Consider the following 17,268-nt stretch of genomic DNA (forward strand, 5'->3'; position numbering starts at 1 on the left):
ATTAGACTTGTACTGACATTCTGAGTAAACTGGATCACCTCAAAATCCCCTCCCAGGAGTAACAGTAGACCATATTGGAGCTCATGTTTTTGGTTTTACTACAGCTCAGTGTGTATGACCCTGAACAACAGCACATGTTTTTAAAAAAGCCAGATTTCTCCTTTATCTCAACGTGTTTTAAAAAAAAGCCAGATTTCTCCTTTATCTCAAAGGTTTTTGAACAAACCGACCAGGTTCAGTCCCACTTCAAAGTCCTTCATGGTGAAAAGCTGCAACAACATCACAGACGTGGAGTAAAATGTTATTCTTATGTATTATATATACATATACATGATCATCTGTGTGGGGGCTTCGATATTTGTCCATCTTTCTCTCAGCCTTCACTTTGTGTCCATTTCCAGGCTCTCTCTCTCTCTTTCTCTCTCTCTTTTTCTCTCTCTCTGTCTTTGACGTTTCGCTCTCTCTCATCTTTTATCCTCCTCTCTCTTTTCGTCTCCCCTCATGCCCTCCCAGCACTTGCATTGCTCCCTCGTCACATGACAACTTCGCCACCGTTCACGGGCCGCAGGTTCTGATCATCAAAACGTCTCCTGACACTCCTGCGCACAGCGTCCGCTCGCCTGTAAGGCTGATTCCTCAAATCTGAAAGAGGTGGAGGTAAAGGGACGGGATATAGGAGGGAGGGAGGGAGGGAGGGAGGATAAAGGAGCTGTCAGTCATCCTGTCAGGGTGATGTGTTGAGACCACATGCTCACAGTGCTGGCAGCCTGTCTTTCAAAGCAGCATGAGTTCTAGACGGGAGGGAGGAAGCCCCTCGGGTCGACTGTCTCTGGGTATTACAGCAGGAGACAAGCCACTGGCGTCTGATTTATAAGCTTCTAACTAGAGGTCACTAAAATAAAGGAAAACACTAAAAAAAAATTTTTTTTTTTACAAAATGTGCAGCTATTTCTGAAACAGTAAGGGAAAGGCAGGCTTAAATGAGAAATGAGACAATAAAGGAAAGGAGGTAATAAAGAGATGCTTGCCAGGTCTGGGACACATCCACCACTACAGGTGTGTTACTGGAAGACTTCCTTACCCTCGAGTAGACATTGGGAAATTTAGTAATATTATTCTTCTTTAGGGCTAGATGAAGAGAAGACAAAATGGAGGTTACACAACAAGAAAGAGGAGGTGGAGCCGGTTTAACATTTTTCACACTGACTTTGCACAGGGGGCGCTGCGAGAGCAAAGCAGCAGTGACAGCAGGGAGAGAGAGAGAGAGGGAGAGAGAGAGAGAGGGAGGGAAAAGGTCAAGACAGGGGGCCAAGCTGGAGGATGTTAACGCACCATGTAGCGGGAGGGGGAGGTGGAGGGGGTATAGAGACAGAAGCTGGTTTTAGCGCCACCTTGTTTTCTGTGTTACTACAAACCCAGGCTGCTTTGCTGAGAGGCTACCAGCAGGAAAGTTGCGGTGGAAAAAAAAGCCCATTATACACTTCCATTAAGAGCAACTGTTACTGAAAAACAAATGATGTGAAAACCCCAGAGACTGCAGGAGAATAACAACAGAACAGAGCAGCATGCATGGAGCCAGAGAAACACTACACAGTGACGTCAGTGTGTCAGTTCACTGAGACTAACAGGTGGTGTCGCTGTAAGTTCATACTGTATGTACATGCAGGTTGTTAGTAACACCGTCAGACAGCTGTAGGTCATGTGACCTGTCTGCAGGCCAAACACAGCATCTGGACTAACTGGAAGAAAACAGGGTGCATGATGGGAAGATGGCAGGAGTAAAGCAGTCAGCATCCATGGAAGCTGCATCAGCATCAGCATCAGCAGCATCAGCAGCAATGAGGTTAATGGTGATACAACAATGACGTTGTAAATAAACATTTAAACAAACATAAAAAAAGGCAAGTTATAATGCCACAGCTCCTACAGCGTCATATAATTTATACTAAACAGCTTCAATTATTAGCCACAACAATTTCCCCCATTTTCTTACAGGGCAGAGATATGTTAACACAGCATTTATTGACATTTTTTGGGAAGTGCACCTTTATGTTGTTCAAACTGTACACACAATAAAACTAAATTATTTTTCAAAAAAATACTAAATTACTAAAATACTGTACACACCATAAAACTAAATTATTTTTCAGACTAAAAAATAGCTTCAATCTGACGTGTCAGTCTTTTTCACCTATCTTAATAAAAGCCCGTTGTCAGTGTCGTAGTTTCAGACAACTTCCCAGTCGACTCCTTAGTGGTAAATAGTCTTTGGCATGGACCCTGGTCCTCATTTGACTGACTGACCTTTACTAGGTGATTAAATTAGAAGTTTGTTCAGACCATCATTTTAATAACCTTTACTTTTGTTCCTCACTTCCTTTCACAGACAGGGAACAGGATTTAGCTTCTCTGGTCTGTGTTTTCTGGTCGTCTGTGGATGAATGTTGATGCATGTGCAGAATGACATGCAGTGAATTTAAAACAGTTCCACAGTCGGACAAACACATTCATCCACCTGCTGGTTTTTGACTTTGTGTTCCAGCAATACACAGTATAAAAAGTATTTTGGTCAAATTTAAGACAATATTTCATCTGGATTAATCATGATTAATCGTGGTTAATTATGATCATGACCAATCATGATTAACTACGGTCAACCACAATCATGGTTATTCATAATACATTGTAATTAACCAGATTTTTATTAATTAAATGTTTTAATGACTGTGTCATTTTACCTTTTATTTTGTAGGTTTAGATCACACACGTCATTGTTTTTGTTGGGTTTTTTTACCCTAATATTTTTGTACAGTGTTTTGTTGTTTTTTTTTACCCTAATATTTTTGTACAGTTAACAAATATATTTCTTGTTTCCTGCTGTGTAAACAAAACACAACTTCCAAAAAGGTTTACATGTTGGTGGAAATGCTGTGTTCAAATCCTCTGCTCTGTATAAAGAAACTGAGATGATAATAAGAATAATTTACACTGCGTCTCCCACCACTAGAGGGCAGCAACGAGCTAAACATTGCTGCCCTCCCTCCATCATCCACAGCATCCCTTCAGGTGAGGCTGACCTTGTGTAGTTTCTCTCTGTGACATTATACATTGCCATGGTCAATAAAATGATGGTGATGAATGTGAGCGTCACACCGTCGTGCAAGTGAGCAGAGAAATCTGTTAAACCAACACCTCGTCATGCTCAGGTAGAGAGACAAACACACCCAGAGAGACACACACCAACACACACGGTCAGAACTTTTGTACTTTGAGTCTCCAGAAACCATGAGTGCACATGCACAGGTCTGAGGAGTGAGTGAACTGTGACGGGTTAATCGTGGAAGAGTGTGAAGAGGCATGCAGGACAAGGGAGGAGACACCAAGACGAGAACATTTTGTTCCAGAAACCTTGGAGAGGAGACAGAGTTCTATAAGCTTAGTAATGGTACTCCTCATTGAGGGCGGGCTCGCAGAAGAACCGAGAGCCGCGCTTGGCTGTGCGGGCGGTAAAGGGCACGGTCTTCAGCACTGCAGCGAGAAGGACAGGGACAACAGCCAGGACAAGACAAGACAGAGACAATTAAAGAAAAGCAGATTTCTAAAGGAGTTTAGCTCTGGTTAGCACTAAGCAAATACCCAACAACAGCGCCAACAGGAGGCCGGGCGTAATGTTTCTAACTGCACTAAAATGCTCTACGGGCTAGGCCAAAGGTCAAAGGTTAAACGTATTGTTTTATTCTGGTTTTATTCCTTCTATTTCTATATCACATAAAGCAGTATTATCTCTGAACATAACATAAGTACATTGCTATAATTATCATTGTTAAATGTTTTTACTCGCATTATTATGACTTAAATAATTAAGAATATTTAAATTGTCGTTTGACTGTTTGAAACCTAGTACATAATTTCTATCACATCACAATATACATTCAGACATAGTAGGTTTTGCACAGAAAATCAGTTCAACCCTGACCTAAAATAATGAGAAAATGAAATTGGAAATAGTTCTTTTGATGCCATTTCTCCATCATAACATTATTAATGAAATTAATAAAAAATATTAACGAGTATCTGACGATACTAACGAGTATTGTTTTAGTCACTTAATAAAAAACCAAGTTATGTTAAGTTAAGTTATTTATTATATACAGTTAAGTCCAATTTTTTTGAGTAAATATGAAAATATTTTGAATTTAGTTTGATATTAGGACGTGTCAACATTCAAGTACTGTATTATATGAATGAGTACAAAGTAGTATTTATCCAGTTTCTTCACATTATTATCGGAGGAACTATTGTGTTTTGGTTGATTTTTTTTTTTTTTAAATCCCACAGTTGATGATCAAGTTCATATTTAACTGTGAGGAAGCCTGAGTATTTGTCAGGTCACACACAGGTCAAATATGTCTAATGATCCAAATGAGAGTTTAAGTATCTGCTGGTTAGCAGTATTACGCCATTCACTGTAACACTATCGGCAAACGTTAGCGCTTCAGTTCCACCACTGCCTGTGGCTCAGTTTATTCACCTGAGATTGAACCTGTCAGGAAATCCTACACTTACGACCCGGCCGGGTCTACGTACAGATTGCGTTGCAGAGCATTGACAGAGCAGGTCAGATAAGCAACGATCATGAGAATCATCCAAGCTGAACGTCTGCGAGTTAGCCAAACTGTCAGAGCAGGTTTGTTCTCATGAGGAAACACGTTTGATTCATCAAACATCTGACGGCTGATCCTGTGTTAGTGGCTGCAGAATCCCTCGGTTAAAGACTGAGTGAACAGCACAGGAGAGGAACCTTCATGCAGAGCACCCTTTATGTGTATGTACGTGTGTGTGTGCGTGTGTGTGTGTGTGTGGGTGTAGTCACGATCGTCAGCCAGGTCCATGTGACGGTGTTACCTGTGATAATATCCTCGATGGCTCCGTCTTTGCCTTCATACACATGACGACTGTCCTTCACCTGTTTCTTCCTCAGCTCCTGGATCAGCTCCTGCTGCTGCCGCTTGTTTTTATGAGATGGAGACTGAACAAGAAACACACACACACAGAGACAGAAGGACATCATTGTTATCATTTATCAACTGTTATTAATCATCATCATCTTCCTGTGGTTTCATCCAGACTGTGTTTATGAGGAGACGAGTGACTGAGGAACCACAGGAAATACAAAAACAGCACAAAAGACTTGGACTATCAGTCTGGACCTCGCAGCCATGACATCACTTATAAGTGGAACTGCCGGTTCAAATCCCTTTGACCCAGCTTTAGTGCTGAGCAAGCACTGAAGCTGGGTCAAAGCAATTCTCCCTCTCCCTAAAAAAATAAAATAAAATAAAGTAAAATTAAATTTAAAAAAGTTTCATTAAATTAAAACAAAATCCAAATAAATGGCAATACAATTTGAACAAATTAAGTTGAATGAAGTAAAGTGAGTACAGTAAATTATAAAGTTTTAATCAATTAAAATATTTAAAAAGACAAATAGAATAGAATGATTTAATGTAAGACAAACAGGGACAGAAAACCATCACAGAGTAACTACAGCCAACAGACACCAGTGACTCCAGAGGAGGAGGATGAAGGAGGAAGGGAGTGACTCCTCTTTCTCAGGACCCATCCCCTCAACTTGATGCAGGAAGGAGAGGGTGTTAAAAGTTGTATAAAAAAAAAACATCTCACTTTCTGGTTTTCCTGCAGCATGGCCTCTTGTTCCAGAAGCTTCTCCATCATCAGCTGCTCCTGTCTCTTCCTCTGCTCGTTGTCCTCCTCTGCTTGCTGTGAAGATTACAGGATTGTCACACACAATACACAAACTGTTGTTCTTCCAATCTGAGGCTTTCACTAATCACAAGTCATAAATTGGAAAAAAAAAAACCACGTCAGCATCCAAACATCTGCAAACGGAGATGATGCTTCGACGTCCTGAGCCGTTCAGAGCAGTTAAAAAGACAAAAGACGTCAGTGAGCAGGACTGACACACAGCTGCTCTGGAAGAAAAACAGCTGAGACGCAGCAAAGTCCTCCAGAGAGAGTTGGACCGAAGCCCAGTTTGTGTAAACCTGTTGATCGAGCTGCGAGGGAAATATGACACTGTGAGAGCAGAAACTGCAACAGGAGCGACGACGACTCCGTTCGTCCGATTGTAAATGTAACAGCAGAGCAGGTGTGACGAAGACGACTCACCCTGTATGCTTTCACAAATCTCACAAACACAGGGAAGAAGACGGATGGTGGTGTGGTTTTGCAGTTCTCTCCGAAAAACTTCACCACTTCATCGAAGGCGTCCTTTTAGAGACAAACAGTGGTTTTTACTTGGAGACAAAATAAAAACAACAACAAACAACAGCGTGACGTAGTGCGGCTGCACAGCTGGCGTGTTCACGTTACCTGTGCAATCTTAGCATCGTCCTGCAGCTTCTTCAGTTTGCTCTCGTTGTGCGCGATGAAGTCCTTGAGCATGGTGTTGTGGCCGTGCATGCTGTACTCTCTCCTGGTCAGCTCCATTCCTCTCTGCAGCTCCTTCACGTCCAGGAGGACGTTCTCCAGCGAGACTGGGGACACAGGGAGATTTATGAGTCCAACTGGAACACCGACGCTCGCTACACCAAACCTCTGAACTCAACAGATGCGTAATAGTAAGTGGGAGAAAATGCTAGGATCGCACACGTGCTCAGTAGAAATCCCATGAACAGACGTCTGTGGGACTCACCTGCTGCGGCTTTCTCCACATAGTGCAGTTCATTGTAAAAGAGCGAAACCTGCGTGTATTTCTCCTTCACCACGTTGGCGATGTAGTGCAACAGTGTTAGCTTTCGGTCTGTGGACTTGGTGTCAAGCAGCTGGGAAAACAGGAACAAACAAATGGTGTAAAAAAAATAGTGGCTGGATTTAAAACGCCGGAAGATTCTGTTTCTTTTTTTTTTCTTTTTTACCAGGTCTAAGCTCTGCAGCTTGAATCCATACACCGCTCCTCGTTTGCTGCTGTTCATGTAGTTACCAAGTGCCAGAATAATCTGAAGAACAAGAAACATCAAGGTGAAGAAAGAAAACCCACAGATGAAGTCAGGTTATATACCATCAAGAAATAAGTGTGTGAATTACTTCTAAAATTTTCTTCAGCTTCTGTGAAGATTTGATGGACACTGAGGCCGCGATGACTGCATGGAGTTGCTGCAGGGGAACAGAGACACAGTGAACTGGTGTGTTCAGCAGATGGTTGTAGTTTTTGGGCGAAGCATCTACAAGAATACCGTGTGAATACTCACCGGCGTGAGCATCTGGATGCTCTCGCTGAAGTTTCCGATGAAGGTCATGATGGTCATCTTCTGCATGAGCCTCTCGATCTTACTGAACTGCATCATGAAGCGATCCTCGTCCGTCAGGCTTTCCAGCGGCTTGCGCTCCTTTTCAAACTGCCGCAGCACCTTGATCTCGTTCTCCGTGGGCTGGAAGCGCATCAGGCACTCCACGAAATCCACAGGCAGAGTCCTGAGGTCGAACCTAGATGACGGGAAAACAACTGGGTTCTAATTTGCAGTCAAAATTTTTTTATTATTTAATTGAAATAAAAAATAAACATAATTTTTATACTAAGTTATAATAATAATAAAAGGAGGTTTAATTTTCCAGTAATCTAAATGAAGACTAGATTTAAATTAAATCAAATCAAATGCTGCATACTACAGTGTTAACCTGTAGAGGTCGCTCAAAAACACAGATTCTTCATGAATATTTGATCTGGATCAGGGATTTCTGTCTTTTGTTTGAAGGGACTCACAGTTGAATGCCCTTGCAGATCTCCTCAGGCGTCTTCCCCACCTTCCTCAGTGTGATGGCCAGGTTCTTGGCTCTGTTGGAGTCCAGCAGGGACACCTTATTGGGCCCCTTCTGAATCACCTTCTGCTTGCTCATGCTCAGGTCAATGGACTGTCCCTGCGCTTTCGTCTTGAACATTTCTTCAAACTCGTCCACATTCAGATCCTGAAAAAAAGTCCAGGAAAGAAAAATCAGTTTCTGTTACTCTTCAAGACTGGAACGTGTGAACGACATCTGAGCGAAGGTAAAGGCTCCGGGATTTCCCACCTCCAGGATTCTCTCGTCGTCGATGTCGTTAAAGACAGTCCCGTTGATCTGGTTTGGTTTGAGGGCAACCCAGTTGAAGACGGGCATTCGGAATTTTGTCTTGATGGGTTTCTTGATCTTTACAGCTGAGAAGAGAAACCCGGTGATTAGGTCCAGTGGTACACAAAACACACACACACACACACACACACACATGCAGGACAAACACAGACTGGACAGGTGTCGGTGATTCAGGACACAGACACAGGTATGAGCCTCGTGTTCAACTCTGTTTGATGTGAACGTACACACAGACACGACATGAGGCCTTGGTGTCTGACGGTGAATGATGGTGAGGATTTCCTGTTTATCACAGTGTTAAATCTATTTGTAGTCACATAAGGTGAAAAAAAAAACACTTTGTGACAGCAGGCACTGGGAGTACCGATCATTAGGAAGGTGAACGGTGTGATGTTAATCCATCCGTGTGCCACCGCAGGTCTCAGCATGCAACCAAAACAAACAAACAGAAAATGATACCAGGTGCTGAGGGTGAGAGATGGAAAAGTTTGAAATCTGGTATTTTTATTTTCTGTTCATGTCCATGAGGAAGTGAGCTCAGAGTCTGAAAATACCACTTTCAAAACTTAAGTTAAGGGAAGTCTATGTGTGTGAGGACACGTGGTGTCAAACAACAGCAAACTGGTCGAGCAAAAACCTACAGAACAGTTTGATGGGTCCCTCTGGTTGGCAGAGATAAAAGAAGAGTCGTTAGGAAACAGGTCATTGCGAAACTGGCAGAGTTAGTGAGAAAGTTGGAAATCACACACATCCACAACATCTCCAGGGTTTGGCTCTGTCTCTGCTCTCAGGTCTCACCACCTGAGAGCAGGAGTCGAACTGATCTACAGTGGGGTCAGGTTTCACACTGGGTTCATAAAACACATATGACACAAAACTATCAGTCAAAAAGCAGTTGTAGCAAATGCTGGCAGGGAAATCCTCCGCTCTGAAGGACAGTAACTGTAGCCGCGGTTCCTTGTAGCTCAAACAGAGAAATAAAAACTACTGACACTAATCTCCAACCAAGATGCTGCGACACTCCTGTGTGTGTGTGTAATATCCAGTGTATTTGAATTATGCCACTTTTAATGTCTCCTCTAACGAGCACAGACTTGACCGTGTCTTACCTGCCAGCCCGGAGTTCATGATGACAGTGGGTGTCCCACAGCCCGGCAGTGGAGGAGCTCCAGGTGGAGGAGGTGGAGGCAGAGGAACTGAGATTTCAGAGGCTAGACCTGGGGGTGGAGGGGGTGGAGGAGGAGGAGGAGGCGGGGGCGGTGGAGGAGGTGGTGGAGCCACAGCTGCTGGAGGGATAACCACTGAAGGTCCGTTTGGCACTGGGACAGAGGAGATGAACAGAAATAGAATTAGAATAAATAGAATTAAATCAACCCCAGGTGAGCTATTACCAATGTCACTGATTAAGGCATGTTGTGATTCAATTTTCCCTGAACTTTTAAAGGAAATTTTAGATCACTTTAATGACATTTTTTTAAAATCAAATTTCACATTTCTTGCTCATCTTTAACCCATTTTCTAGCTAAGTGTGAGCATTTTGAAGAAGTAGAGGAAGTAATGATGAAGAAGATGCAGTCGATAGTAGGAGAATATACTGTAGCTCAGCTATGTCTTGTGTACACATACAAATATGAATATGAATATACAGTATGTAAACACACACATACATGTATGTTTTCATGGTCAACAATGAAATTCATAATTCATAACTCAAACGTACGTGTGCCGTTGACTGGCAGTGGAGGAGGAGGCGGTGGAGGAGGAGGAGCAGACATGCCCGTCATAACTCCAAGGTGGTTTGGACTGACAGGTCCGACTGTTCCTCCAATCACAGCTCCTGCTGGAACACCTTCGACTCCTCCTGGCGGCGAGGCCAGGATGGAGATGTCTCCGTCCTTCTTCTTGTGGATCTTGATGGTTCCCTGTTTCTCCAGCTCGTGGATCTTCTTCTCCAGGTTACTCTGCCTCTGGATGGCTTCGTCCTTCTCCTTCAACACCAGCCGCAGAGAGTGGACCTGTGAGCTGGCGTCTTTGTAGACGTCCTGTTGTCAGGAGAGGACGCAGAGATGTTTGTCAACTCATCAGTTTCAGCCGTTGATAAAATTCAAAGGTATGGGTCGAAAAGGTAATATTGAAAAAGTCCAGCTCTGACCCTGAGGGTTTCAAGGTCCTTGTTCCGTTGCATCAGCTGTTTCTCCAGCTCCACAATCTTGGACATGGCCTCGTTCTCCATGTCCTGCAGCTTCTCCGTCATCTGTGAGAGGAACAGTGGAGGATCAAGTCACAATAACGTCTATAACTGTACCATGAGGATCCACTGCAGTCCACTCACATGAGACATGTTCTCCTCCAGCTCCTCCACCCGCTCCAGGGCAGCATTTTTGGTCTCTGCGTCCTCCAGGAGAGCTCCTACGTCAAAGACGTTATCTAAGTAGGCCTGGATCTGAACCTGCAGCTTATCGCTCTCCGTGTGTTTAAGTTTCTGCAGCCACACAAAGACAATCATCAAGACAAGTTTCACACGTCAGTATTTAGTTGTCTTTATTGGTTGTTAAGTATTTGTTCTTTTCTTGTGACCTGGTTATAAAACACTCACTAAACACTAAAAGACTTTTACCAATTCACATTTGTTGAAGAATGTTGAGCCGAACTGTGACCGATTCACATTTGTTGAAGAATGTTGAGCCAACTTACGTCCAAGTAGTCGTCCAGACAGAGCTTGGTGAAGTCATACTGCAGGTGAACTCTGAAGTTCATGTCCTCCACTGAGTGTACCACAATATTGATGAACTGCATGCACGCCACCTGGATGAGACCAGACACAAAACAACAACGTTGGACCATCCTGTCAACAAGGACATGAGAAATCCTCTCTATGAACCAACATGTTTTTCTGACCCTGGAAATTAACGCATTAATCACAGAAACAGCCGTAGTTATATACATTTATTTTAGGATTAAATTGCAAATTAATGCAATTTTCAACCTTGGGTTCATCTGGACGTCAAATGGAGTCGCCTAAAAAGTCTGGTAAAAAATTAAAATGAATGAATAAATTACTGAAATAAATATGTTTTAACTTGACGTGACAGCTACTAAAATGTCTCTGGGGACGACAGATAGAGTTGTGATGTCATCATGGTTAATGGGTTGGGAACCAGTGGTGAAACGATTTCACGACAGATAGAGTTGTGATGTCATCATGGTTAATGGGTTGGGAACCAGTGGTGAAACGATTTCACCACTGAATCTGTCGTCTTATATTCTTAACTGATCCTTCAATGTTCAAGATAATAAATGAAAATAAATAAGAAATAAAATGTATAAACAGCAGTCCGCGAAACCCCTGCTCCTTCATCTCTCATTTGACATAAATGATGGAGGATCCTTTTATGTTCACAGATCTTTCATTTCGTTAATATCTCCGCTCCCAAAATTGTGTGTGGAAATCCACGATTGTGATGAAAGAGCCACAGTGGAAGCTTCATACGTCGGATTAAAAGCGGTCAAAGAAAACATCAGTCAGCCGCTTCATCTGCTGCATTCGAGGAGGCTGCGTAAACAGATGAAGGAGGATTTCTCCACACTGACTGACAATGGCTTAATGAACTCCCAGTAAGGAGCTCAGTTATCTTGTGCCACATGGAGGCTTTAATCTGTTTTGTTTGCTGTTCATTCTCCAGTCAAACGACTACCGTATCACAGAGTTAACTCCAAGGTCCTGCTAGAGGTCTCTCTCTTTTAAAACAAACGCCACAACATTCAGTATCAACTACAATGACAAATGTGGAAATGAGTTTGAGTTGAAATTTGACACAAAAAGTATAATTCCTTAGTTTTGTTAAAACAGCTTCAAATGGTAAATGATGCACGTTAGCATTAGCTTGTGTGTGTATTTGTGAAACGTGTACAATTCTGTAAAAATAAAACCATTTCTTGTTAATGTCCTAGAAGCATGAACTATTGTTTTCATTTCATTGTTGTGGCTGTTGTGTATCTACTGGAAACATATACATCACAGCTGCTCCGACAACAGCCAACACCATCATTGTTCAGGACAAACCCAGGATTACTGCAGTTTTGTTTCGACTCCAGTATTCTCAGAGGAGCATACTGGAGTACAAAAGCCAATTTAAAGCCATAAGTATCGTGTGTGTGTGTGTGTGTGTGTGTGTGTGAGCCTTCATACCATGAAGTCGATGTTGTTGTCCTCGTTCTTAAAATACTCCATCAGCTTCTCAAACCGCTGCTCCTCCACACAAACCTGCAGAACAAAAACCACATCAGTGAGTTTGCAGTCGTTAAGATTCTGATGAAGATGATTATTATTATTACCATCATGAATAACGATGACCTCATTCCACTAAAGACTAAATCAACCCTTCACCATCAATCCGCACTGAATCATTTACAATAATGACATAATTAGGATGTGACTTTCAGCAGTGGTTTCTGTCAGGGTTTGTTCATGTGCTGTCCACCAGAAATAGTAACTTTAGAATTTTGGGCCCCAGTCAGTTGTTCTGGGTCATTTCAATAAAATATGTTGTTAATTCTGTAATTAGTAATTCTAGTTAGAGAGACACAGATATTAATAAGGGCTTGAATGCGTTACCCAAGGTTATCAATTTGTAGATTTCAGCAGTTTTAAAATAATGATGTTTTTAAACACATGGGCAGAATATTGTCACTGTGAATCCAATCATTTCCTCGTCGCTTTAATCGATTAATTAAGTCGATACATGTGTTGTTATTTGCACATACTGTGGGTAAAAAAGGTTTTGTTGTCCTTTTTTATTATTAGTTATCAGATGTACTCTAAGTAAATAGAGTCTTTGCATCTCAGGCTCAGTTCGAGCATCTGCGTTCAATAACACTTGTGGTCTCGCTTCAACCACATATACTGCGGTACTTTAAAGTCAGAAGACCAAATAGGAAGACTAAAAGAGGGGCTCGTGAGAAAGACAAAGAAACGCTGAGCCTCTCAGACAGTTCACGTGAAGGGCAACCAGGGAGACGGAGCACCAGGAGGAATTCAGGGGAAGAAAAGACAGACGAAAGTGGAGAAATGTGTGACCAAAAAAACCCCAAGAATGTCTCGTTCATTAAGTTGAAGCGATTTCTTTTTAAAATATTGAAACACGTCAAAGCAAATTAAAGCTAACAACATGTGCAATTAAACCAAAAAAAAACACACAGAACCAAGCCATGGTTTTTTAGCTGCTCGACACCAGCTTGATTCCCTAACCTTATCCCTTATTAAGAGCTCCACTCTCCCTGAGCCTTTCCTCCCACTAATGCTGATGCCGCTGAGAGCAACACTCAATATTTCATCCACTGATGTAAATATTGCATTAACTGCAGTCAGCCCTGTTTTGGGGCCTTATGCTACAAAATGGGGCTGTTGTTGTTGCCCACGCCGTCATGAAATTCACACTCCTTCCTCCAGAAGTCAGAACCCTTCACCCAGACAGACAGAGTTCAGGCCGAGGTTGTGCGCTACGTCTGCCTGTGTTGTTCTGTTCTTTGAGGTCTCCTCTAACATCACACACACACAGACACACACTGCTGTTTACTGCGGAGGTCGTCCACTGTTGTTATGTCTGTGATCTTTCTCAGCATAAAATTGTTTCTGCGTGCTACTGTTCTGCAGTGCTGAACAAACTGCCACAGCAGCTGAGTCACTGTTTGAAAATGCACACGCTGTAATGGCCGCTCATCACCTCAGACACCCGGCCCGTTCACGTGCGGCTCTCACCTCCTTAAAGTTGTCGAACGCCGACAGAATTATTTCGTGGCCTCCTCTCACGAGACAAACCGCTGCCAGGAGTTCCAGGACCAGAGCTTTAGTCCTGGGAAAATAAAACACAGGGAGTGGTGAAGTTAGTAAATGGTAGTTCAGAATTTTTAAAAAGTAGCTGCTTGTGTGTTGGACACAACAATCAAGTAACAGATACAGACTTTAAACGTGGTCAACAAAAGACTACTTTTTAATTGTAACTCATTTGTAATTTTAAAAGACGATTATAAATGATAAATTCAAGGCTGAACACAATACTCACCATAATTAATTTAAATTATTCAAATCCAATAAAAAAACAATAATTATTCTCCAGTCATTCACACAAACCTAACCACCTTTACCACAGTCAATACACAGTGTCATTCACACAAACCTAACCACCTTTAGCTCTGATTAATTACGAATAATCCACAACGATGAAAGAAATAATAATAATTTGACACCGTAACCAAAACACAGTGAACCAAAATGTTTGTTTTGAGTCGACTGAGCTGGCCAGTAATGATAGGCTGTTTGAGTTTCTGTTTTGTTGTTGCGGTAGAGGTACATTTGATACAAACTGCCCGGCCCATGATCCCAAATACCCCCTCCACCCCCCTTTATTTTACAAAGGCAAGAAACCCCGTGTTACCCTGTGTTTTTCAGCATCTGTTTCACGTGCCCTCCCTCTTCCTCTTTTCCCTTCACCGTGTGACAGACGATGTGAAGTGATTTCAACGTCCACTTCTGTGCAAATGTTTGAGCCTCGAGGCACAGAGTGGCAAAAACACCCTGACCTCAAACACACACACACACACACTCAGCGCTGAGTCCTTCTGGAGTTTGTCTGTGTCAGAGGACAGCGTGTGTGTGTGTCAGGTGAAGTGAATCCCTCAGAGACACACAGTCTGACGCTCTCTATCTCCCTGTGATGCTGCTCTGATGCAGCTGATCTCAACAACAGCCTCAACCACTCCCTGGAAATTGAATCTAAAGTGTGTTTTTATTTATATTTATTAGAAGCAAATCACTTGAAAAAACACGATCTTGTGTTTTCTGATCTCACCTGGGATTTTTGTTGTTGAGACTTAGTGCAATTTCATTCACAGCGTGTGGGTGGGACATGACCATGTTGAAGCCGTACTGGAAGATAGAAAAAAAAGCAAGACAATTCAGATTAGGTGCTCCAATCCAACCAATCAAAGCCTTGTTATAGCAGATATTTATTTTAACAGAACAGGGAACCAATCAAAGCCTTGTTATAGCAGATATTTATTTTAATTATATATTTTACATTATATATTTTTACTTTTCTTTATCAAAATCAAATTAAGGCCAGAGTGAGGGGATGTTTGGGTCTGATTTGGACTGCACTCCAGGAGTTGATGATTTCAAGAAGTGACAAAAAGTTGTTATAATCCTATTTGGAGGTAAATAAATGATAAATGAAGTCATTAATGTATAATGTCACCAAAGTAAGGTGATATTGTTGGTTATCAAATAATTGCAAATGTTTGTTTGTTTTCAGTCAGTTGTGGCTTTAGGTCAGTTCTGGAGGTCATGTTAACTTGACCTATATTTACCTACATTTTATTGCTTAACAATATGTGTGTGTGTCCAGTGGTGAGTGTGACCTCCTGACCTGGTAGTTCATAATAGGGAGCAGGCACATAATGCAGACGTGGACGTCGTCTTTTTTACAGACCAGTCTGGAGTTTTTCAGCGTCCGTCGGCTGGGCAGCGTGTTACAGCTGAGGAAGAAGCAGAAACTCACGTGAACATAAGAAAGGAGAAGAAAAAAAAAAAACAATTCCACTGACAAAGTGTGCAGTCTGTTGTCTGAAGACAAACAAAACAACAGATGCCATTAGTGGAGGAGCCGCCGTCACACTGTCTCCATCACATTGGGAGGCCATTAAACTGCCACGCCACCTTACACTAACACTCACAACAGCCATATAATCTACAGCCGACACACAAAGATAACACTTACAGCGAGCGCAAAAAAAAGTCATTTGCATGCAGCACAGTGTTGCGGCAGTTTAATGTGGACAAAAACAAGGCCTTTACCCTGTGGCCTACAACAATCTGGGTCAGAAGGTCTTTAGTTAGAGTTTATTTTCTGACTTCTGTCACAGGGTTCTGTTTCCAGCCTGATTCTGTGGAAAACTGTGTCTTCGGGCCACTGACAGACATGCTGATTCATGTCAGGGCTCCTATGACTGAAGGCCTAATTTCTCTAAGTCATAACAGTGTGTGTTCACGAGTGTGTTCATCTGAAGAAAACCAAGAAAGGAGGTAGAAACAAACCGGAACACAGTTCAACTACATGTTTTTTTTTTTTTTCGTCTGAGCATCAATGTGACGCAGCAGCAGCAGCTGTATGAGAAACCAGTTTGTCGCCATTCACGTAGAGAAAGCGATTCATCTGAACTGACGCACCTGTTTTACACATCCACCCAAAGTTAAGGTGTGAGAGAATTCACTTTAAGCTTTATTTTCATTCTCCTGCATAAACAGTACACGGATGGAACGTGACAGCGTGTGGAGCAGACACCAGAGCAACAGGCCGAGCAACAGTTAGATATTAAATAATAAAAACAGAATAAAATATGAAACAGAGAATAAATATATATGTATAGAAAGTCTCTGTATTTAAAGAGACAGAGACACAGTGACAGGTAATAACTAAACATTAATTCAATATATATTTTTAAACCAAACCAAATTATTATTATGAACATGATTACCACTAAAAAACGACTAATTCAACACCTACTTAGACAGTTAGCTTTTAGCAGTTAGCAATTCTAATCCAATCAAAAAAAACATAAGACCAACGATGACTAAATGATGTAAAACATTATCAGTGATATATCATATCATATCATAACATTTCACTAACACACTTATTTAAAAGAGGTAATTAGTTGTTTAAAAAATATTAATAATTATAAAATAAAATGAATGTGCCCAAATATGGCTGTATGTGTGGATTTGTTTTTAGCTTTTACTGAGCATTTGCAGAAAGTAGGCTAGTCTGTGCTCAGAATGGCATTTAGGACGGAGGCAGTAGAACACAGTCACACGGGCAAAAACAATGAGAGCAGAAAATCCATTTGCTCCAAGTAAAGAAGAATTCAGCCTGAAGCACGAGAGAGAAGGTTGGCAGTACAAATAATTCACATCCCTGACACAGACGGCAGGACAAATAAACTAGGCACGGCTCGGAGTGAGGTATAAAGGTACCACGAGGCAGAGGGGGGAACTGTGCATGTGTTTGTGTGTGACTGCAGCGTTCAGTTGGTGCCGGGGGGGGGGGGGACACAAAGCTGACT

At 42.0% G+C, this 17,268-nt stretch overlaps 1 protein-coding gene across 8 annotated transcripts in view; it reads right to left on the reverse strand.

Moving 5' to 3' along the window:
* Positions 1–241: 241 nt before the first annotated feature.
* fmnl2a (formin-like 2a) overlaps positions 242–17,268 on the reverse strand; it is a 51,007-nt gene continuing 33,980 nt past the window's right edge. For 2 of the 8 annotated variants that reach the window (XM_025063587.1, XM_025063582.1), the window contains exons 7-27: positions 15,573–15,681; positions 14,997–15,073; positions 13,907–14,000; positions 12,338–12,412; positions 10,843–10,953; positions 10,481–10,630; positions 10,301–10,402; positions 9,869–10,190; positions 9,258–9,467; positions 8,089–8,213; positions 7,784–7,986; positions 7,272–7,506; positions 7,108–7,176; positions 6,939–7,019; positions 6,716–6,845; positions 6,394–6,557; positions 6,190–6,291; positions 5,686–5,781; positions 4,906–5,029; positions 1,029–1,128; positions 242–642 (exon numbers count right to left, since the gene is read on the reverse strand). In XM_025063587.1, the coding sequence (XP_024919355.1) occupies position 642; positions 1,029–1,128; positions 4,906–5,029; positions 5,686–5,781; positions 6,190–6,291; positions 6,394–6,557; positions 6,716–6,845; positions 6,939–7,019; positions 7,108–7,176; positions 7,272–7,506; positions 7,784–7,986; positions 8,089–8,213; positions 9,258–9,467; positions 9,869–10,190; positions 10,301–10,402; positions 10,481–10,630; positions 10,843–10,953; positions 12,338–12,412; positions 13,907–14,000; positions 14,997–15,073; positions 15,573–15,681 (2,680 nt within the window). In that variant the 3' untranslated portion in view covers positions 242–641. Of the gene's footprint in view, positions 643–1,028; positions 1,129–3,408; positions 3,529–4,905; positions 5,030–5,685; positions 5,782–6,189; positions 6,292–6,393; positions 6,558–6,715; positions 6,846–6,938; positions 7,020–7,107; positions 7,177–7,271; positions 7,507–7,783; positions 7,987–8,088; positions 8,214–9,257; positions 9,468–9,868; positions 10,191–10,300; positions 10,403–10,480; positions 10,631–10,842; positions 10,954–12,337; positions 12,413–13,906; positions 14,001–14,996; positions 15,074–15,572; positions 15,682–17,268 lie in introns of those variants that run through there. The other 6 variants (XM_025063586.1, XM_025063581.1, XM_025063583.1 and 3 more) reach the window with 5 other exon arrangements.

This window comes from Cynoglossus semilaevis, chromosome 16, assembly GCF_000523025.1.
Source record: "Cynoglossus semilaevis isolate Cse_v1.0 chromosome 16, Cse_v1.0, whole genome shotgun sequence".
In the NCBI taxonomy this organism is placed as follows: Eukaryota; Metazoa; Chordata; class Actinopteri; order Pleuronectiformes; family Cynoglossidae; genus Cynoglossus; species Cynoglossus semilaevis.